Raw genomic sequence first — 24,068 nt, forward strand, 5'->3', positions numbered from 1 at the left:
ATTGAATTGGCTGAAGACTGGCATCTCTGATGCGGTGACCTCAGTAGGAGCCATTCGGCACTTCTGGCTGAAGGTTGTTGCAAATTCTTCAGCCTTATCCTTTTGCACTGATGTGCTGGGCTCCTCCATCATTGAGGATGGGCATATTTGTGGGGCCTCCTTCAATGAGTTGTTTAACTGCGCTCTACCATTCACTACTGGACGTGGCAGGACTGCAGAGCTTTGGTCTGATCTGTTGGTCGTGGAATTGCTTAGCTCTATCACTTGCTGCTTAGCACGTTTAGTACGCAAGTAGTCCTGTGTTGTAGCTTCTCCAGGTTGACACCTCATTTTTAGGTAAGCCTGGTGCTGCTCCTGGCATGCCCTCCAGCACTCTTCATTGAACCAGGGTTGATCTCCTGACTTGATGGTAATGGTAGAGTGGGGGATATGCTGGGCCATGAGATTACAGGTTATGGTTGAGTACAATTCTGCAGCTGCTGATGGCCCACAGCGCCTCATGGATGCCCAGCCTTGAGTCGCTAGATCTGTTCAAAATCTATCCCATTTAGCATGGTGGTATGTGAAAACGGAACTTCATCTTCAGAAGGACTGTGCAATGGTTACTCCTACCAGTACTGTCATTGACAGATTCATCTGTGACAGGCAGATTGAGAGGGCAAGGTCAAGTATGTTTTCCCTCTTGTTGGTTCCCTCACTACCTGCCACAGACCCAGTCTAGCAGCTATGTCCTTTAGGACTCGGGCAGCTTGGTCAGTAGTGGTGCTACCGAGCCACTCTTGGTGATGGACATTGAAGCCCTCCACCCAGAGTACATTCTGAGCCCTTGCCACCCTTAGTGCTTCCTCTAAATGGTATCCAACATGAAGGAGCACTGATTAATCAGCTAAGGGGGCTGGGGGTGGGGCAGTACATGGTAACCAGCAAGAGGATCCCTTGCCCACATTTGACCCGATGCCATGAGGCGTCATGGGGTCCAGAGGCGATTTTGAGGGCTCCCAGGCAACTCCCTCCTGACTGTATACCACTGTGCCCCCACCTCTGTTGGGTCTGCCCTGCCAGTGGGAGTTACCCAGGGCTGGTGATGGAGGAGTCTGGGGCATTATCTCGAAGGAATGGTTCCATAAGTATGACTATGTCAGCTGTGGCTTGACTAGTCTGTGAGACAGCTCTCCCAATTTTGGCACAAGCCCCCAGATGTTAGTGAGGATGACTTTGCAGGGTCAACAGGGGGAGGCGGTGATATAGAGAAAGTGGAGGTGGGCTTTTGTTTTGGAACTGCTGCAGGTCATGTGATGAAGGTGCTCCTAATGGGCTGATAGGCAGGGAATTGTAGGATTTTGACCATACAAAAACTGTGTATGCCAAAGCTTGATAGTGAAACTTGGAGGTGATGGTACTCCCATGTATATGCTGCTCTGATCCTTTTAGGTGGTGGAAGCTGCAGGTTTGGGAGGTGCTGTCAAAGTCTTGATAACTTGCTGCAGTGCATCCTTTCGATAGTGCACACTGCAGTAACTGGTACGTTGCCATGTATACCAGCAGCCCTCCGGTACTTCACCAAATTCACCATTCCTCCCCTGAGCTGCAATGAATGTTGGCACACTATTTGACAGGACAAGGCATCACAGCAAATCCTAGTCCCGTCTTTGCCCAATATCCACAAATGCACATTTTTCTAGTAGTCAAGGAGCAGTGGATTCAGGAGAAAGGATTAAGGGTCAGGAGTAGGTACTGTGGCTGATTCATTCTCATGTCCTTCCTTGCCAGCCTGTGGTACTATCACCCCTAGCACCCAATGACGTTTACCCAGCATGGTAATCTTCAAATATGACACTTACTTAGCCTGTATAACTCAGTACAACACAGAGTGCTGCACTTAGCCTCCAAGCTGTCAAGGAAAGTAATTAATTTATTTTTCTAAAAAGACTAAAACGCCACAGTGCCACCATTAGAGGGACAGGTTTCGTGCCCACAGTTCCTCACACTTGGACCGCCAAACCTCAGCCGACAGGTCAAATCACAGAATTCACATGCAACCCCTTTTGGCCAATTTAAGACCAATACTGGCAGAGATCTGGCAGATCATTTTACACAGCCAGAGAATAATGGGCAACATAAGGGGAGCTGGGTGGATGAGAGACAGGGAAAAAGCTAGGCCTGGGGGGAGGTGTGGGGAGGCCATGCGAAGAAGAGGGCATAAAAATTCAGCAGTGCCACTTTGAAGCACTGACTGGGATACAAACCCACCAATTATTTCAGAATGATGCTCAGACATCGCCAGGAGCTCAATAGCTCATTGAACACTCTTGGGCAAAAAGTCTCCGCTTTAGTCATGTGTAACAACAGTCTGCCTCTGCAGAACCCAGAACCACAGAGTTGTTTCACTGCCGGTTTCTACCATAGGTTACACAGGAATGCTGGGTTAATTACAGGTTTGCCCTGGTCAAAGGACTGGCATATGAAACCAGCTGTTTTCGCTCTTGACAAGTTCTTGTTTAAGTAAAAATCACCACAGTCGGTAAACCTTGCTGTAAGCATCCCCCACACACATGCCACCTCCTTCTTGATCACCCCCAACACCGAAAAATTCTAGTTCGATATCTTTATAGATGTTCTTACCACAGCCACTCTCAGGACTCCCTCTACTGAGGAAAACAGCAGGTAGAGCAGACCGATGCCAACTACTTGACTTGAAGTGGTTCCCAGCCGCGGTCTGTTTAAAAATGGGAAACAATGTTCTGTTAGGAAGAATGGTTTTCAATTTCACAAAATACTTCAGCTGCTTTTGGGCACCTCTATGTCAGGGAGGTAGAGAGAGGCTGAGGGAACTAGCTTTTCCCTTAGAGCCTACTCTTCCTGTTTGAGCCTAGACATTGAGCATCTACAGGTTATTGGAAAAGAACTTGCATTTCTATCGCGCCTTTCACAACCTGAGGACTTCCCAAAGCACAAATCAAACACTTTTTCCAGTTCCAATAAGAGGTCATCGACTGAAATGTTAACTCCGTTTCTCACACAACAGAAGCTCCTTGACTTGAGTATTTCCAGTATTTTCTGTTTTTATTTCAGAGCAGCCGCAATATTTTGCTTTTGTACAGAGACCACCTCCCCTGCTCTTTGAATAGTGACCCGAGGATTTTGAACATCTGCTGACACGAGAGCCTAAGTTTAATATCTCATCAGCACCTTCAACAATGCAGCTCTCCCTGAGGAATGCACTTTATATCATGTGCTCAAGGATTTGGAGTGGGTCTTGAACACACAACCTTCTGATTCAGAGGCTACCAACTGAGCCATGATCTGATCCTTCCCTTGGCCCATGCTGTTTTCAGGAGTCATCCACAACATTTGGACCGGGAACCCTAGCTGATTTCCCACTCCCATTCTTTCCTTGGCCACAGGGTGTAGAAACCAAATTTTAGTTGTTAATGGTACCTACCCAAGACCAGGCAATTTGGTGCAGACAGGGAATTGCAAGAGGGGCCTTTCTAGACCATGTAAATTCAGTTCCACACTAGTTGCAACCTGTAATACGCAAGGCAACCGCACAGCAGCTCAAGAAGCAAAAGGTACACAATACAACTTACCTGACAATCCCATAGCCAAGCCCAGCGATAATGAACAGGATTCGAGCGAGGGTGCGTTTCACAGCTGACAGCAGCTCGGCAAAGATCACTGCCCCATGAACTGCAAGAGAGTGTTAAATGAGAACTGGGTTTAATATGTAACTGAGTAGCTTGATCTTAAAGAAACTGTATTGCCTGAAATACATTTATGAATAAACTGGAATTTTAAATTGTTTTTCTGACAACGCAGGAATATGGATGGCTTAAAAACCAGAGAAATTTTTAAGAAGTAATTTTGCGCCCCTTGCCCCTCAAGTAGCTGGGGACTGGTGCTGGGGTACAGACGCACAGGGGCTGGCATTGCTCTGGGGCTTGCCCAAATTCTTCACGCAACGTTCAACATCGAATGTCAGGAGGTTATGGCTGTGCAGGGGTCGCAGCCAAACTCAATACTATCCTCACCCGACACCTACAACACTGCAGTCAATCAGGACTGGGAAGCCATGGCTGATTCCCTCCCACCACCTGCAAGTCCAGCCTCTATCCGCTTCTATTTAAATTTAAAGAAGGTGGACATCTTGCCAGATTCACTTGGTTCAACATTTACCTGATACACCCTGCTGAGAGATTCTATGGAATTCTGCGTAGAAGACAGCTTTCTCCAACATTCCTAGCAGGATGACCCCACCAATCCAGTACTGAATCCTGAGCAAATCTTTCCAGTGACAGGCCAACAGGAAAAGCCAGATAACACTGTAGAGCACATAGATGATACACATCACCATGTAGAACTGCAGAAAGAAAAACAGCAAGTGAGACTGCATGATTCCGCATGCCATTATAACATGAACTTATTAAAAACTACAGGTAGTTAATGGTGTAAACATCAGAGGTGGCACTGATACACAATGGGGGAAGAGGCAATGCACTGAACTGACTGTACTTTGCTAAGTGATAGTGTTTCATTGCCACTGTTTTCACTGTCGGTAACAGACAAACAATACTTCATGCTGCCACTGTTATACCGAGTTTGTAGAGCAGAACATTGCTTTGTAATGGGGAGGTCATGCCTGACGAATCTGATTGAATTTTTTGATGAGGTGACTAAAGTGTTGGACAGGGGAATGTCTATGGATGTAACTTATTTCGACATCCAGAATGCATTGGATGCAGTCCCTCATAAAAGACTTTTCGCTAAAATTGAAGCGCAAGGAACTGAGGGAAAGTTATTGACCTGGTTAGGAAATTAGCTGAACCGAAGGCAATGGGGACTAGGGATAATGGGCAGGGAGCCAAATTGATAAGGATGTGTGTTGGGGCCTCAACTATGCACTGTAATCATTAATGACTTAGACGTTAGATAGAAAACCAAGTTTGCAGATGACACAAAGATGGACAACGTTGTAAGCAGTGTAGATGGAAGCATAAAATTACAAAGCAATTTTCACAGATTAAGTGAATGGGCAAAACTGTGACAAATGGATTTCAATCTAGGAAAATGTGAGGTCATGCACTTTGGACCTAAAAAGGATGAGAAGAAAAAGTGGGAGGTCCAAAGAGGCTTGAGGGAGAGAGTTCTAAGTTTGTACCACCCCATGTATGAGAAGTGTTTCCTAATTTCACTGCTGAAAAGTCTGGTTCTAATTTTTTGACACGCCTGCCTTAGTCCTAGACTCCCCAACCAGCAGAAACCGTTCCTCCCAATCCACCCTATTCCTTCCACTTAATATCTTGAAAACTTTGACCAAATCACCCCTCACCATTTAAATCCAGGTAATATAGCCCTAGTTTGTAGATCATTAAAATCTACATGAAGTAGTGCAGAGGGAAATAGAATACAAGGGGATTAGAGTCATACTTCAGTTCTACAAAGCCCTGAATAGACCACACCTGGAGTACTGTGAGCAATTCCTTATATCACACTAAGAATACATTCACTTTGGAGCAAGTTCAAGTGTAGATTTACAAGAATGATGCCTCCAAGGGTTAAGCTACAAGGAGTGATAAAACAAACTAGGGCTATATTACCTGGATTTAAATGGTGAGGGATGATTTGGTCAAAGTTTTCAAGATATTAAGTGGAAGGAATAGGGTGGATTGGGAGGAACGGTTTCTGCTGGTTGGGGAGTCTAGGACTAAGGCAGGCGTGTCAAAAAATTAGCACCAGACTTTTCAGCAGTGAAATTAGGCAACACTTCTCATGCATAGGGTGGTAGAAGTTTAGAATTCTCTCCCACAACTGGCAATGAACGCGAGATCGATTGTTAGTTTTAAATCTGAGATAGATAGTTAGTCAAAGGTATTGAGATATGAGGCAAAGGCCAGTATATGGAGTTATGTTGCAGATCAGCCATGATCTATATCTCATTGAATGGTGGAAAAGACTCAAGGGGCTAAATGGCCTCTCCCTGTTCCTAATTTGCTCAAAACAAGGGTCAATGCCAGGGTTTGTGCTCCACACAAGCCGCCTTCATCTCACCTGATCAGCATACTGTGATGAAATAGAACCTCTAGAATATATATTTTATAAAAATATATTCTTACGCTATTTCTTCACTTTGAGCTAGACCTTTTGGTTGAACAAAGACCATTAAGATGGCTTTGTCTGAGTTTTTGTCTGTGGCCCCAGGACAAAAGAAGCCACTTTGCAGCTTTAGAAATCTCACATCTCATTATCTCGGAGAAGCTACTAACAGTCATCTGGGAACTGCACAGCCCAACTTTAAAGGGAGCCACACTGAGGGCTTTTTGTAATTGTTAACCCAGGCTTGCCAAGTGGGGATGGATCATCTTCTAAGACAATGATCTTGCAAACATTCCATGGAACCATAGAAAGGTTAGTGCAGAGGGTGGACATTCAGCCCATTGTGTCTGCACTGGCCAAAGAGAAACTAGCTGCTCATTTTAATCCCACTTTCTGGAACCTGGTCTGTAGCCTTGCAGGTTACAATGCTTCGGATGCAGATCCAGGTACTTCTTAAGTGAGTTGAACATTTCAGCCTCAACCACTAACTTACATAAGAACTAGGAGCAGGAGTGGGCAATTCAGCCCCTCGAGCCTGCCCCACCATTCAATACGATCATGGCTGATCTCATTTCGGCCTCAACTCCAATTTCCCACCCTCTCCCCATAATCTTTCACCCGTTACTAATTAAAAATCTATATCTCCTCAAATTCATTCAGTGTCCCAGCATCCACTACATTCTGGGGTAGTGAATTCCACAGATTCACGACCCTTTGAGAAAAGTAATTGCTCCTCATCTCTGATTTAAATCTACCACCCCTTAGACTCTCGTTCTAGAATGCCCCACAAAGGGAAACATCCGCTCCACGTCTACTTTGTCTATCCCCTTTAGCATCTTATATACCTCAATTAGATCTCCTCTCATCCTTCTAAACTCTAGCGAGTATAGGCCTAAACTGCTCAATCTCTCCTCATAAGACAAGCCCCGCATCTCTGGAATCAATCTAGTGAACCACCTCCAGTGCAACTACATCCTTCCTCAAGTAAGGGGACCAAAACTGTGCACAGTACTCCAGGTGCAGCCTCACCAATGTCTTGTACAGTTACAACAACACTTCCCTATTTTTATACTTTATTCCTTTAGCAATAAATGCCAAAATTCCATTTGCCTTCCTTATTACCTGCTGTACCTGCATACTAGCTTTCAGCAATTCATGCACCAGGACACCCAGATCCCTCTACACTGAAGCATTCTGAAGTTTCTCTCCATTCAAATAATAAGTCACCTTTTTATTCTTCCGACCAAATTGGATAACCTCACACTTATCCACGTTAAACTCTATCTGCCAAATTTTGGCCATTCACCTAACCTGTCTATATGCATTTGTAAATTTCTTATTTCTTCATTGCAACTTACTTTCCCACCTATTTTGGGGTCATCTGCAAATTTATCTATAGTACCTTCTATCCCTGAATCCAAGTCATTAATATAGATTATAAATAGTTGGGGCCCAAGGACCAAACCCTGTGGCACCCTACTAGTTACAGCTTGCCATCCAGAAAAAGACCCATTTATCCTGACTCTCTGCTTTCTGTTGGTTAGCCAATCATCAATCCAAGCTAATATATTACACTTAACTCTCTGAGATCTTATCTTGTGTATTAATCTTTTGTGCAGCACCTTATCAAAGGCCTTCTGGAAGTCTAGATATACTACATCTACAGGATCTCCATTATCCACTTTGCTTGTTACATCTTCAAAGAACTCTAGCAAATTAGCCAAACACGATTTACTCTTCATAAAAACATGCTGACTCTGATGGATTGCATTTTGATTTTCCAAATGCCCCATTACTACTTCCTTAATAATGGATTCCAACAATTTCCTAATGACAGACGTTAAACTAACTGGTCTATAGTTTCCTGCTTTCTGCCTCCCCTCCTTTTTGAATAAGGGCGTTATATTAGCAATTTTCCAATCCACTGGAACCTTTCCAGAATCCAGGGAATTTTGGAATGTTACAGCCAATGTATCCACTATCTCCGCTGCCACTTCCTTTAAGACCCTGGGATGTAGGCCATCAGGTCCTGGAGACTTGTCACCCTTTAATCCCAATAGTTTGCTCAGTACTTTTTCTCTAGTGATGGTGATTGTTCTAAGCTCCTCCTTCTCTATACCCTCTGCACTACCTGTTACTATTGGGGTGGTACTAGTGTCCTCCGCTGTGAAAACTGAGGCAAAATATTAAGCGTTTTTGCCATTTTAGCATTCCCCACTATTAACTCCCAGTTTCATCCTTCAAGGGACCAACATTCACTTTAGCTACTCTCTTTCCTTTTATATACTTGTAGAAGCTTTTGCTATCAGTCTTTACATTTTGCGCTAGTTTTCTTTCATAAGTTACCTTTGCTCTTTTTATTATTTTAGTAACCCTTTGTTGATCTTTAAAAGTTCCCCAATCTTCCAGCCTGCCACTGACCTTTGCAATTTGGTATGCCTTAGTTTTTGCCTTTATGTTATCTTTAACTTCCTTGCTTAGCCGTGGATGCTTTTTCCCCCTCTTACCATCTTTCTTCCTCTTTGGAATATATTTTACTTGGCAGGAATTGAATATCTCCTTAAATATCTGCCATTGTTCATCAACTGCCCCACCTTGTAGTCTTCCTGCCCAGTCCACTGGGGCCACATCTGCCCTCATGCTTATGTAGTTACCTTTGTTTAACTCCAGAACACTAGTGTGGGACTCAAGTTTCTCGCTCTCAAATCGAACTTGAAATTCTAGCATGCTATGATCATTCTTCCCCAGAGGATCCTTCACTATGAGATCATTAATTAATCTCATCTCATTACACAAAACCAAATCCAGAATAGCCTGCTCCCTGGTTGATTCCACAACATATTGCTCCAAGAAACAATCTCTAATACACTCTATGAACTCTCCCTCGAGGCTACCCTTGCCAATTTGATTTGTTCAGTCTATATGCATTTAAAATCACCTACGATTATTGTCGTGCCTTTTTTACATACTCCCAGTATTTCCTGGTTTATACTTTGCCCTACTGCTGAACTACTGTTTGGGGACCTATAGATTACTCCCACCAGGGACTTCTTTCCCTTGCTATTTCTTATTTCTACCTAGACTGACTCTATGACTTGCTCTCCAGTGCCTATAGCATTCCTCACTATAGCACTGATCTCTTCCTTTATTAACAAAGCTACACCACCTCCTTTTCCTTCCTGCCTATCCTTCCGAAACACTGAGTACCCTTGGATATTCAACTCCCAAACCTGTTCTCCCTGTAACCACGTCTCAGTAATTGCCACTAAATCATACCTATTTACCTCTATTTGCGCTGTTAACTCATTATTTTTATTTCGAATGCTACACGCATTCAGATACAAAGCTTTTGAGTTTGCCCTATTGTCAATTTTCCCTACTCTTATATGATTCTTTGGTGCAATATGGCGTTCACAAACTTTGTCCCTTCTTTTCACTTTTTGGTAACAATCAGCCTCATCACTAACCTGCATTCTTACCCTCTCCTTAAACTTTGATTTTTTATACAGTAAATTCTAGGCGCCCACCACTCTTTGGGTGAAAAAGTTTTTCCTCATGTCCCCTCTAATTCTTCTACCAATCACCTTAAATCTATGCTCCCTGGTAATTGAACCCTCAGCTAGAGGAGACAGGTCTTTCCTGTCTACCCTATCTAGGCCCCTCATAATTTTGTACACCTCATTAAGTCACCCCTTAATCTCCTCCGTTCCACCTTTCAACCTATAATGGCAGGGAAGTTTAGCAGTCCTGAAGACCAAGCCGAATTCCAAATACTGGATAAACTTCCTTTGTTGAAGGCCTTGTGGAGAGGTAATGTCACGTGACCTAAGCCTCTGGCTTATTGAACAAGTTAATAATGCTTTGCTGAGCTGCATTACTCAGTCTGCTCTTTAACATCTGACTAGCAGCCACACACAGAAAGGAGCTTTACTCAGGTTGGACACCTGGCCTCATCTACAATGCTTCTGCTGGGTGTTCTGTGCTATCACCTACAAGAATGATTCATCTCTGCCTGCCTATCTCATTAGGTGAAGTCAACACCGCCAGAAAAATGAATTATACAGCATCGGTTTTCAGCCTGTCGACCGCCCTGAAGGAATGCCTCATTGGACTTTGATTCTGGACTCTGGAAACTACGTGAACCAATATTTGTTTACTCTGTGGTCTCTGTACTGTAAATCCTTCTTTTCTCTATCCCTCTCTTTATTGTCTGAGTGTGGAGACGACATGCGAGCTCTCCTCCTGCATTTTGAGTATGTGCAAATAAACTAACCATCTGAGTTCATCCTATCTCGAGTTTGCTGCAGGGTTATTAATAGAAAATTAGATTACAAAAACAAACTGAGGGTTTGGGAAAACGCCACCACTTATAAAGAGGGAAATAAATCAAAACAGTTTTGTTTATGGACAGGTGGCGAGAGGAGAAATTAGCATTGTTTAAATTAACCCCTTCCATTCCACTCCCCCACAAGTGCTTATCCAGCTTCCCCTTAAATGCATCTATGCTACAGACCTCATCGTGGAGACAGTGGTGCATTGGTAATGTCACCAGAATACTAATCCAGAAGCCTGGGCTAATATTCTGGGGACAAGGGTTCAAATCATACCACAGCAGCTGATGGAATTTGAGTTCAATTATAATCTGGAATTGAAAAGTCTGAGTAATGGTGACCATGAAACCATTGTAGATTGTCATAAAATCCTATCTGGTTCACTCTGCTCTCTAGGGAAGGAAATCTGCCATCCTTGCCTTCATGTGATTCCAGGCCCACAACAATGTGGTTGAATCTTAACCCCCTCCGAATGGCATGGCAAGCCACTCTGTTCAAGGGCAAATGTTGGCCTTTCCAGTGGCATCCACATCCCATGACAAGGACAACAACAAAACAAAACTGCTAGGGAGGTAGCAAGTGCCACATTCCCACCGCTCTTAGGAATGAAGTTTCTCCTGAATTCCTTATGGGATTTATTTGTATTTATCTTATACTTATGTCCCCTAGTTGTGTTAAGGAAGGAAACAGTTAAAGAAGTTCAATTGCTAATTATTAGGTTGTTTAACAGACTGTAGAACGTACATAATGCACTTTCAATGCATGTCAAGACCTGCTTTCATGATGAACAGGTTTTTGCTGACAGTATGCTGCAAGCAAAGTTAAAAATATGCATTTCAAAGTCAATTTTTCCACCATTTGAATACAGTAAATACAGGACTGATGGTGGTGATAAAATTGCTTTGCTAGTGATGGCTGATTGCTGACCACAAGGCACCCTGAATCATTTCTTCCTCAGGCCATCCCTTCTTGGATCAGCTCCATATGGGAAAACCTTGGCTAAACATAGTTCCCTCCTCCAACCACACCCTGCCACCAACTCCCCCAATTCCCTTTACAATGACAGATAAAACATAATCCTGAGAAGGCATGACTTGTGGTAACCTTAGAATAGGCTTGTTCACTTCACTGGGGTACTCTCAATAATTGTGAAAATTGAAAACTGGGTAAAAACTGTAGGTTTCCAAAGACATAAGATTAAACCTGCCTGCTCATGTGGAAATATGTAGCGGACTTGTTTTGTGCATGTGCATCTTTTAATTAATCAAAGCAGTTCAGCTTTGAGGATTCTCAACACATTGGCCCACAGATGTTAACTAGATAGAGCCACCGGTTGAAAGAATCAGATTTATTAGCAAATTGCTGCCTTCAAGATTAATACAATACTTACGATCATTAGTGGCCAATCTGTGGCAGAAATGTATCCATAGGGTCCCAACATTTCCACTTCTACTGCAAAGAGAGACAGAGCACAGGATGGCAATCAGTTCAGCAGCTGCAAGTGTGGACAGGCCTATTTAACATGCACAAGTTACACTGAGGGCAAGTGACCTTTCACCAGTTGGACACCAGCATGCTCACAGGCTCTGGGGATTTTCACACAAATTATTACACTAGGCAGCAAATCACAGCATGCGCAATAACTGTGAACACATGGGATCTCTAGTAGGATGTCAAAGCACATTACATGCCCCTACTTCCCTACAACATTTGAGCAGAATAAAAATTGAAAGGTCATCAATCTGAAACGTCAACTCTGATTCTCTACAGATGCCGAGACCCCTACTGAGTATTTCCAGCATTTTGCATTTTTTATTTTAAGATTGCTAGCAGCGGCAGTATTTTGCTTTTGAACCAATATAATAAAGCTTGGAATTACCTTACCATCACTTCCCATGTTATCTAGTCTACCCTCCCACTTTTATCAAGCTCCCATGGGTTCCTGCACTCTAGGCCTTGGCCCATCACCCCCCCAAAGGTTTTGCAGATCAATCTCCCATAGCTGATCAATACTAATCGAGTATCAAAGACTGGTGCTCATGTTCCAATGTGCTTTCCTCAGTTCTTAGCTCCACTGCTTCTCGGCTGCAACAGGATTCGCACGACCACCTGCAATGGTTTTGGGTGGAGCCAGTACAGAACTGATATCAAATTGATTTCCTCTGGCACAGCCCAGTCCATTGGGAGCTCTTTGCTGCCTTGGTCTTGGCTGAACTCAGGGATTAGTGCATTATTTAACTGCCATATTGAAAACCTACAGATTAAATTCCAATTTCTGTCTTTAGGGGAGACAGCCTTTGGCCCCGTGTCTCGGACCTCAATGATGAAAATGTATGGTGCGTCCTCCCAGGTCTGTACCACCGAACCCTGCAAAACATGTCAACGGGAAACAATTTAACACACATCGGCAGGTTTTTAAAAAAATATATAACTTACCTAATTAATAAATTCAGTCAGCCAACATTTACAACATCGAGAAATCCTCTTCAATAAGACAAAAATCAAAATGAGTCAATGTTGCCCACAAGCTAGACCGATGCATTATAGAATACTGATACTAGACAATAAACTGGACCTCAGGATGGGGGAACAGGATACTTCCATCAAATCTGTAAATGTGTGCATGCAGTAACAATGCAATTTATTCCATTCCTGTTAAAATTAGCACTCCTTTTCAGCTTCTTATATTGGGCGAGAATGTGCACACCCCCCAACTGTTCACTATCGTCAAATGGCAAGGGATAATGTACAAGTGCAGTCTAGGTGACCCACTGAATATTGTTCCTCTCTTCACCATCATCCCGAGATATTACAGCAAGGCTGAAAACTTTTCACCTCATCTGTGGACATGTACCTTCTCAGCATCGTGGCACAGCATGGAACAACTCTACGTACATTACTTGATGGGGAAATGGAATACTTTCCATTCCAGGCATTGGTACCAAGACCCCCTCCCACAGCTAGGTACAGCAGTTACATACAAACTGAGGTACCCTCCCCTGTCTCAATCTTTTGCAACATCAATAATCCAGCAGAAAATGAACAGCCATTTGGACAGGTATGAGCTAATAAAGAGGAACCAGCACATGTTTATGGGAAAATTATGCTCAACTTACTTGACTGCATTTTCTGATGAGGTAACAAACAGTGGATAAAGGCAATGCAGTTAATATTCTGTACATCGACTTTCTCACCACAACCTTCAGAGATCTTTGTGCTCCCCATCCGCCAACTCTGGCCCCTTGCACATTCTGATTTTAATTGCTCCACCAGCAGCAGCAGCAGTGTCTCCAGTTGCCCCAAGCTCTAAATTCCGAAATTAGTTCCCTAAATCTCTCTGCTTCTCCCTTCTCCTGGAGGTGTGGCAGGCACCAATGGGCTGCATCAGGACATAGATAGGCTAGAAGAATGGAGAAGTGGCAGGTGGAATTTAATACAGAGAATTGTAGGGTCGCAAAAGGGGGGGTGGGGAGAGAAAGAGACTGTGAGAAGAGGGGGTGGGGGCTGAAAGGTTGCAAAGGGTGGGAGGACCCTCGAGAGGCCACAAGGTGGGAATGGGGGGGCTGATCACTGACTGCCTCACCTAATAAAGGAGTTAGTGAGAATCAATAAAGAGCCCTTGAAAACCAAGTAATAACCCTCAAGAAAATCTCAAGAGGAGCCCTCACCAAAAACAACTGACCCCTGGTGCCTGCGTTTGCTCCATCTTCCTCAAAATCTTTAGTTAACAAAAATCTATTGATCCAGATTTAAAATTAACTGATATAACATTACTGTCTGTAAGAGAGAAGTATAACTTCTTCCACTATTTGCGCAAGTGTTTCCTAACTTCATTCCTTAAAGGCCTAGTTTTAATTTTTATACTATGCCCACTAGGCCAAGACTCCGCACCCAGTGAAAATAGTTTCTTTATGCACTTCTTAAAATTATTTATTCGTTTACAAGATTTGTGCATCACTGGCTAGGCCAGCATTGATTGCCCATCCCTAAATGCCTTTTAGAAGGTGGTGAGCCACCTTGAACAGCTAAGGCCCATGTTGGGTGGGTACACACTCACAGTGCTGTTAGGAAAGGAGTTCCAGGATTTTGATCCAACGACAGTGAAGGAATGGCAATAGAGTTCCAAGTCAGGATGGTGTGGGAATTGGATGGAGATTCACAGTGTTCCCATGTGTCTGCTGCCTTTCTAAAGGTCAGGTTTGGAAGGTGCTGTCAAAGAAGCCTTGGTGAATTGCTGTATGTCTACTCTATCAGCTCTTCATACCTTGGAAACTTTGATATATCATCCTTCTAAAGTACAGGAATACAATCGTAGTTAGTACAACTGCTCCATATAACCCTTTGGAATCCAGCTTTCTCTCTCAAGATGTGGTGTCCAGAACTGCTCACCAAGGCTTCTACCCATGTGTCCACTAGATATAAAGACCAGCATTCTGTAAACCTTTTCAATTCATTTCTGTATCCGTCCATTCTTTGGGGAGTCAGGAAGTGAGTTACCTGCTGCAGACAATGGTTTCATGGTCACCACTAGACTTTTAATTCCAGATTTTTATTGAATTCAAATTCTACCATCTGCCATGGTGGGATTCGAACCTGGGTCTCTGGATTACCAATCTAGTTTCAATACCACTACTCTACTGCCTTCCCTTTGAACGCCAAGGGGAGATGGTTAGATTCTCTCAAGTTGGACATGGTCATTGTCTAGCACTTGATCTGCAGAGGGGATCTCACCTCCTGATTCCCCAAAGCCAGTTCACCATCTACAAGACCCAAGTTGTACAAGACTACAAGAGCGTTGTAATACTCTCCACTTGCCTGGATGAGTGCAGCTCCCACACTCAAGAAGCTCAACACCATCCAGGACAAAGCAGCCTGCTTGATTGGCACCCTATCCACAACATTCACCCCCTCCACCACCGACGCAAAGTGGCAGCAGTGTGTACCATCTACCAGAAGAACTGCAGCAACTCACAAAGGCTCCTTCGATAGCACCTTCCAAACCCATGACCTCTACCACCTAGAAGGACAAGGGCAGCAGATACATGGGAACGCCACCACCTGCAAATTCCCCTCCAAACCACACACCATCGTGACTTGAAAATATATCGCCGTTCCTCCACTGTCGTTAGGTCAAAATCCTGGAACTCCCTCCCTAACAGCACTGTGGTGCAGTCCATATGGACTGCAGCTGGTCAAGGCAGCAGCTCACTACTTCCTTTTCAAGGGCAATTAGAGATGAGCAATAAGTACTGGCCCAGCCAGCAATGTCCCAATTCTATGAAAGAATAAAAAAAAGTATAAAAGCCTGAAGGATTTAGAAAATAGTAAATAAACAGAAACTGTTTCCAATTGTTGAAGGGTCAATAACAGAGGGCACAAATTTAAGGTGACTGGCAAAAAAAAACCAAGGCGGCATGAGGAAAAGCTTTTATTTTAAATACGAGTGGCCTCCTACTGCACTCTAGTTATTATTCTGTATTCTAGTCGTAGGGCATGTTTTTTTTCCCCACCAGTCCCTCAGAGTAAGATTGCTGCATTGAGTACAACCCTTTGCCTCAGAATCACAGACACTGAAAAATGAACCGCGATCACTTAACCTTACTGCCAGAGGAGCTGCCCATCCCACCAGGCTGGCTGTGTTCAAACCCAGATTACAGAGATGAACAGCTGGCATCAAACCCACTTCAGCAAATAATTAGTAAAAGTTACACAGGACATTGATACCATGTGATGGGAACTGGCCTGTTGTGTAGTAATGGCTGTGCACTACAGAAAGATTGTGTGCACTATATAACCTGGACTTGGCTGCAAATTACCTGTTGACAAGTCTGGCTCATAAGAATAGATATTGGGGTGAAGTATTTGCTCGTGACCCGCACCAAGGGGCATAACCCCAGCAAGGAGTCTGTATGGAAGGGGTTCACTCAACGTTTAGCATTTGCCTGTTTTATAAGTTCCTGTTTGAAGGACATATTAAATCGGAAGGAATTCCAGCCAGAGAGCCTTAGCTGGTAATGTTACCGTATGGATGCAGAAAAAGCAGGAAGAGCCTTAGAGGATGAGAGATTTAGCAGAGGCAATGACTTTGTTAGCTCAAAACGTGAGAAGTTACCAGCCACAGATCTGGAAAATTAGTGTGAGGGTCAAGTTGTTGGGGGGGCGGGGGGTGATTCTTGTTGAAATTGAAGTCCAGCTTATTGGATGCAGTAATACCACGCAACATGTGGATTCTCAAAGTAAAAGACAGGAAGGGAGTTAGGGTAGATTTCACCTTAGCATGGACAGAAGACCTGTTCTTGCTTGAAACCTGTGACATGGTGAATTCTCCACTACCAGTACTGTAAGTATGACCCTCTAGTTTGTTAGCAGATATCACCGCCTGCTTAACTTCCATGAAATGCCATTGAACTCTTATCTTGAGTAATTAGACAATTGTAATAAAATCCATCCACCAAGTCAATGCCTTCAGAATAGGGGAAAAAAGAGCTAGCAAAAAAATTGAATTTTAAACGAATATCAATCCTGCATAATTTCAACAGTTTAAGCCCGAGGCATACAAGGTGAAGAGATATTAGGAGAAACGCTGATAAATATCTGAAGCAGAAGGTACAGGCAATGGGAGAGCATGGAGCACGAGGAATGGTCTTGGATTACTCCAAAGCAGCAGCACAGGCATAATCAAACAGCCTCCTTCTTTCCATAGTGCAAACCTTTACTGTCAGCTCACAGCTTACCCAGGATCTAGCAGGCATGCTACATTGAAGGGAAAGCTAGATAAACACAAGAAGAAAGGAATAGAGTTAGGGCTAGCTGAGGAGGGAGGTGGGGTGGGGGGGTGGGGGGCGGGGGCGGGGAGAGAGGAGAAAGAGAATTATGTGGAGCAGAACCACGGGATAGATGACCTGAAGTGCCTGTTTCTGCATTGCAAATTTTATGCAAATCCATGCAAATATATCTCTAACCCTAGTGAAGGGGAGGGAAAGAAAGCAGAGCAAAAAGGCGGATGGGAATAATCGACATGTCAGCCCGTGTGATGACTTACTAACTGGCACGAAGGAGGGCAACCTGAAATGGCTGAGAGGAAGGAAGGGGAAAACAAACTTACCGGAGGAGTCACTGCCTCTGTGGTTTTATTCGTGACTTTCTGTTTGTTCTTTGGTTGCTTGTTTTCTTTCTGGAAGAAAATACATTTTGTTGCTTTTCACAGCTCTGATCCTGCCAACTTTCAGTGGAACTCATAGATCTCTCTACCTAACCAATTATGGACTAGAACGGAAAAATGTCAGCAGGAAGGTGTATGACATCTTGGGCCAGCCACTGAAGGCTTAGTCCGAGGACCCACAAGGAAGTGTAGTGGTTACAGCAGTGGGTCAGAATCTCAGAGGCAGGTTCAAGTTCATTAATCTGGTAAATGAAGACTGGTTAGCACATTCAGGAGAGGAGGGCAAATATAAGAGACGAACATGGGGTCAATTTTCTAAGACCCTGCACGGGGCCTGGCACACAACTACTGCAGATTGAAAAACTGCAGGTATGCTGCCTAATTTTCCAGATTTAATTCAATATCAGACAGTCTCAGAAAATGTAACCCAAGAAGCACTCATCACTAAAAATGTACTCTGCCCCTGTGTTTTACCATGCATAACACTGCTTTTATACAAATACATCTGGTATTCTCCTCCACCCCATCTTACATATTGTGCACCCAAGTCTTACCTTCTTGCTCTCTGCATTTCTTTTGGATATTGGTTTGGGGTTGGGTTCAGGTTCAATGTGCTGTAAAGATTAATTTAAGGCAACATTTAGCAGAGTCACTAGATACAACTCAACACAAATATCACAGCTGGTTAAGGCAGTGAGAAGCATAAACTGGGAAGTCTTTGGGTTCAATCCCTGGCTTGACAACCAAGCAAGTAATTGGAGTTTGACAATTAGCATCACTGCATCTGTATTAGGGAGGCCAAAATAATGCTCAGCCATTGACATGGACGGTGGCTGCAGAGCCGATACTGATACATCAGTTGTGTCCAAGTAACTCAGTACAGAAGCTCCCCTGTCGCGAGACCATAACCCACTGGCTTCATCAGCTGAACTGGCTGGTTGATATCACTCTGTTAAAATGAGAGGGGCTTCCACAGCAACTAGAGTGATGGATAAATATTGTGCCACAGACTTCTCAAAAAACAAGAAGTTATTCAAGGTTAAACACTAACTACGTGCATTTGATGTCAAGCATGGGAATGAGAAGTGGTTAACCACTGACTTTAAAAAAAAATGATTGCTTACCAGAGTCTTATTTGCCAATGGCTTTGGTTGGTCAAATGGTTTTACTTGTAGCTGAAAAGAAATTCAGATATTAGGTAGAGTTCTGAGAGACACCTTTAACATAAAATGCCCCAAGGCGCTTCACAGGAGATTTATCAAATCGAGGCATCGCAACACCAAGGCTACACACGTACTGTACACTGAGTTTCTTTTAAACACTTGTACAGAAAATCTCTGTTTTATCTGCATAACACTATTGTCAGTGCTCCCTTGAACCCTAGCCCTTTGATCAGAGTTTGTGCTATGTTGAAAACAAGCCCTCATACTAACTCATCTTTTTCCAGGTCATCCCAACTGTGAGCTGCCTCCTACAATATCTAGACTTTTGAAAACCAAACGTGGTGCTGGCCAACCACTGCTTCTTGTTAATCTCACTGATTCCTCTTCCCTCTGGTGATGCCAACTTGTGACACTTAATGCAGAGGCTTTTGAGCTTTTCCATTAACTTCAGCTACTGGAATTTAGTCTGACACTTGAGAAGACTTGGACAGCCAGGGCTGTGAAAACATTGGATACAACAGATTAGCATCTTAGATAAAAGCAAAATACTGCGGATGCTGGAAATCTGAAACAAAAACTGAAAAGGCTGGAAAAATTCAGCAGGTCTGACAGCATCTGTGGAGAGAAAGACAGAGTTGTTAGACCTTGAGTTTTTTCCAGCATTTTCTGTTTTTGTTTCAGGTTGGCACCTCAGCTTTTTAAACCTTGCCGTTTGATGCACGGTACAGTTTATAATGTGGGGGGAGGCGGCTGCTGTGGGGGAGCAAGGAAGGTCAGAATAGCAATAGCTAAGGGAACAGACAGGCATTTCTGAGAGTCCCTGATCCAGGGGATAAGCATCAAAGGTGCCACTGAGCATTCAGTGTGGGTGGCGGGGGGGGGGGGAGCTAAGAAGAGTGAACAGCCAGGGGTCATGATCCACATCAGTACCAATGACATTGATAGAATGAGTCATGAAGTCCAGCAGGCAGATTTCAGCAAGCTAGGATATAAATTAAAAAATAATAAATAATAAAAAAAGTAGAAATCTCTGCATTGCTCCCAGTGCCTTGTGCTAAGTGAGTACAGAAATAGGATTGTGTAGATGAACACATGGCTGGGTGAATTGTGCAGAAGGGAGGGCTTTAAATTCCTGGGGCACTGAGTTTAGTTCTGGGTGCAAAGGCGGGTGGGGTTTGGATCAGTACAAGCCAGGCACCACCTCAACGGGCTGAGATTAATATAGCGGCAGGGGTGCTTGCTAATGCTATTGGGAAAGGTTTAAAATCAGATTCCCACCCCTCTGCCAAGCTGTGTAGATTCAGAAGAGAAGAAAGCAAAACTGGAAATAGAAGGCAGGAAATTAGAGAGTACAGGAAGCAGAGAAAACAAAATAGACTAAGGAGTTGTTTAGTGATTAGTGGTTAATATTTCAAAGGAAGGAGTCTGATGAATAAAACAGCATGAGCTGATGGCACTTGGAGGCATGGCTGGAGGGCAGGTTTACAGCCAGGCTAGTGAGGGTATAAGGAGGTCTGGGCCTCAGTGTTGGTTAAATAAACAATTACAGCTGGGAGGGGGGATACAATGCTGGCAGGATCATCAACTGAGGCCATATTGGTTGAACTGAAGATCATAAAATGTACAATAACAGTGCTGGGTATGATACTATAGACCCTTAAATAGTTGGAAGAAGATAGAAGAGAAAGTAAGTCAGCAAGTTACTGGCAAGTGCAGAATCAGTAGGGCAGTACAGTAAACCCCCACTTAGCGGTGACTTGGTTAGTCATTAATAGGGACAATATATCCATTTAACATTGCGAGGTTCACTATGACGTCATTTGTCACAGACTTCCTGCTCTGTGCCCGCACGCACACATGATATTTTCCCGCCATCCGTCCTGAAGTCTCTCTTCCCCCACCCCGGTTCCCATTCCCTCCCAAGTCCCTGGTGTTCAGTGCCACCAGTAACTTCTTCAGTTGATCTTCTCCCTGCCATTCCACTGCCACATCCTTACTCCTGCCCTCAGTCATTCTTCCACCCCCACGGTCAGCCGCACCTTACCCCCACCACCCACAACTCCTGTTACCGCCCTCTGTTCTTAATTTTCAAGTCCCCTGTATCCATTGCCACTACTGGGGATGACATCAGCTGCTCCTCTTCACCTCACTCCCATTCCCCCTCCCCCCGCACCTCTCACTGGTGTCCTGGGACTTCTCCAGCTTCTATCGGCACTGACCAACTTCTGCCACTAGATGGAGCTTGGTCAATCGAAAACCAGGTGAGTTGCTACTTTTAAAACATTTATTTACATTTCCTGCATGTCGCATTTTTATATTCAATGATTTTATTTGCAAGCTATCCTAGCTAGGAACGCACAGTGCTGCACATGTGCCATACAGTACTTCAACCTGGAATTGGTTTTTCCAGGTGAGAAACACCCAAAGGAAACCAACTCTGGTTTTAACATTCATTCTTATGGAAATCTATGATTCACAAAGTTGCAATTTGCAGGAATGCAACTACAACTTTAAGTGAGGGCTTACGAGATTACAACTGCCCTAATACTTACTAGGGTAAAATCAGTGGAAAAGGTATAGAGGACACAAAATTCTTAAAATGCATTCAGGAGAACTTTTGGAGTCAGTATGTAGCCAGCTCAACAAGGGAGGGAGCAACTCTCGATTTAGTTTTAGAAAAAGGTGGAATCAGTGGGAGAGATGTTTGATGTAGTGATCATATCCAGTTAAAGTTAATATCATTATGGAAAAGGACAAAGAAAGGCCAAGAGTAAAAGTTTCAAATCGGAAAAAAGTCAATTTTACTAAGCTGAGAGGTGAGTTGGTAAAAGTGGACTGGAAACAGCTGCACAAAGGTAAATCAGTGTCAGAGCTGTGGCCTTCAAAAAGGGAACTGGATAAGAGAAAAGCGAAGAGAAAGAAATTGCTTGGCTACAGGGAGATGGCAGGGTTAGGGGCTAGCTTAGTTGCTTCTGCAGAGTGCTGGCATGGGCACAATGGACCGAATGGCCTCTTTCCCGACTGTAGCTATCCTACGATACTAACCCAGCCAAGCTGCCAGTACTACCTTGTGGGTACTGCGCTGGACAAATGAACACATTCCCATGACATTCCTCTGTTCATTACCTTAGCATAGGATCAGGTTCAGTTAAAACAGCAGATGGGGATGGTGGGGGCATGCAGGGATTGGACATGTTCATCTTTCAGTAATAATAAATCCTAGGCTCGTATCGTAATACATGGTCTACATTTCAAATGAGAAACTGCCTACCTGCCCACTAATGGTGTCTTTCTGACACGCAAAGGAATTGTACTCATGTAGTATGTAATAGCCACTTCCATCTTCACGTTGCTTTGAGGTAGAACCAAAATATTTTGCTGCTGTCTCATCCTACAGGAGGAAAACGTGAATTATTACAGACACCAAAGGAACATATTTAATCCTCTTTAAAAAGTTACTTTGGGAAGATGGCCCTAAAACAATTGCTTATAGTTTTGCTTAAAACTACCAATTACTAATGACAATGGCAATAATCTCTGGCTCAGAGCATAGGGCTGTATTTGCACATTGCATTCCATCAGTACACACCTCTCTACTCTACACAAGGGTATTCAGTAATTTAATTTCTGAGGTGTAGTTTACATTCCACAAAATTCTCCAAGTTAGGATCCCAGGTCGGAGATCTCCCCAGAAGAGGAGTGCGGAGAGGGGCTAAAAGGGGAGAGCGACTCTCACAGAGAGGTCTGTTGCTCAGAAGGTTCTGGCCAATTATTCATTTGAAAAAGAATAACGCCTGAAAAATATTGCATAGACTATGAAATTCTGCAGTACAGGCTTTCTTCCACAAAGTAGTGCTACATCGCACTGAGAAGATACCACTGGCTGCTTGTGACAAAGAGTAGCTTCCTAATTCTCAACAACTGAAGCTGGAAACTTAATAGTCGAACGTGGCCTGGAAGGTGGTACTCAGATAAATACAACGCTCACTGCTTATAGCAGGCACTTTCAGGTGAATGCAATTTACCTGGCATATGTGCAATGGCTGGTATAATGCAGGAGTGTTCACAATTTAAAATAATTTTTAATTCATCCATTTCCTTTGAGTTGAGCAGAATTTAGTTTATTTTTCTTTAATTAAACCCATTACTATTCCTGCAAAAAATCTTACTCAGTGGCTTTGTCCATCATTAGTTTAAAATTATATAGGCCATAACTTCATTGGGATAAAATAAAGTTACTTTTTCGAAAGAATATAGTTTTTGCAACGCTGCCAGAGCGAGGACAGTAATTTGCATTTCTATAGCGCCCTTCACAACCTCAGGAGAGCTTTACAACCAATAAAGCAATTCAAGTGCAGTCAATGCAGTGCGTGGCAGCAGTTGTGGTAGTTTGTGCATAGCAAGATCCCATATGATACTGTCCAGGAATTTATTATATTTTTTTAAAAAGTGAGATTGGTCAAGGGATAAACGTAGGCTAGGATTCCCCTGCTCTTCTTTGAAACATTACAAATGGGATCATAAAACAGAGCACAAATGTCTCATCTAAAAGACGGCACCTCAAACGGCGTAGCATTTCAGATTAAATTGGGAGTCAGACAAGAACGCATTCAAAATAGAAGAGAAATATAGCAACGACATCAGGAAGCTTTAAGGGTCAGTGAGCCGTTGTAACAGGAATTGTTTAGTGCCTTTCTGGATGGATAATTTGAGGGGAAAATGGACTCCCTCTCATTCGCAACTAGCTTGCATAATTTTCTGTAAAATAACATTGCAAGTCCCCTCGCGCTCCAAAAGCACGAATGCTATAGAGGCATAGCAAGGTCAAGCAACGTGTGGAAGAGAACAGATGAACACGTTGGGTGTAAGCCCCATCAGTTCTGCTGGTGAAAATTGACAACCCTTCCCTTTTCAGGCCTGCCGCGTACTTTCAGCATTTTTCATTTGTAATTCACACCCATAGTTCTAACGTTTTAATCACCACTAAACGGAAAACACAGCTGGCGATTTCTTTAAAAATCCAGGCCAAGCATCACTTACAGTCACTCCAGAATATTCATCGTAACAGTGAAAACTTCTCAAATACCATGTGACGCTCAGGTTTACCAGGGAGCCACAATTCTCCTTTGTCCCTGAAAAGCAAGAGAACAGCAATTGCTACCTGCCTCTGTGCAACTGTCATAGTCTAAAATGAATGAATCACCTTCACCCACCCTTTCCCCAGCCTCCCCTCCCCATCTTCACAGCTGGCACAACATTCTTAGGCCTTGCTGGGGCTTAGCACGGGAACATTGCAGGATGTCACAAAGCTGCGATAAA

General features: G+C 43.6%; 1 protein-coding gene across 1 annotated transcript in view; it reads right to left on the reverse strand.

Annotated features, from left to right (window-relative positions):
* The window catches only part of LOC144676250 (transmembrane protein 87B), a 50,742-nt gene extending 26,924 nt beyond the window's left edge, over positions 1-23,818 (reverse strand). The window contains exons 1-10 of the mRNA XM_078536724.1: positions 23,790-23,818; positions 22,021-22,140; positions 18,711-18,761; positions 18,141-18,200; positions 17,530-17,598; positions 12,683-12,791; positions 11,815-11,876; positions 4,177-4,360; positions 3,591-3,690; positions 2,623-2,716 (exon numbers count right to left, since the gene is read on the reverse strand). Of these exons, the coding sequence (XP_078392850.1) occupies positions 2,623-2,716; positions 3,591-3,690; positions 4,177-4,360; positions 11,815-11,865 (429 nt within the window). The 5' untranslated portion in view covers positions 11,866-11,876; positions 12,683-12,791; positions 17,530-17,598; ... (2 more) ...; positions 22,021-22,140; positions 23,790-23,818. The remainder of the gene's footprint in view (positions 1-2,622; positions 2,717-3,590; positions 3,691-4,176; positions 4,361-11,814; positions 11,877-12,682; positions 12,792-17,529; positions 17,599-18,140; positions 18,201-18,710; positions 18,762-22,020; positions 22,141-23,789) is intronic.
* Between the last annotated feature and the right edge of the window lie 250 nt (positions 23,819-24,068).

Source organism: Cetorhinus maximus, unplaced genomic scaffold (genome assembly GCF_964194155.1).
Source record: "Cetorhinus maximus unplaced genomic scaffold, sCetMax3.hap1.1 HAP1_SCAFFOLD_1452, whole genome shotgun sequence".
Lineage (NCBI taxonomy): Eukaryota > Metazoa > Chordata > Chondrichthyes > Lamniformes > Cetorhinidae > Cetorhinus > Cetorhinus maximus.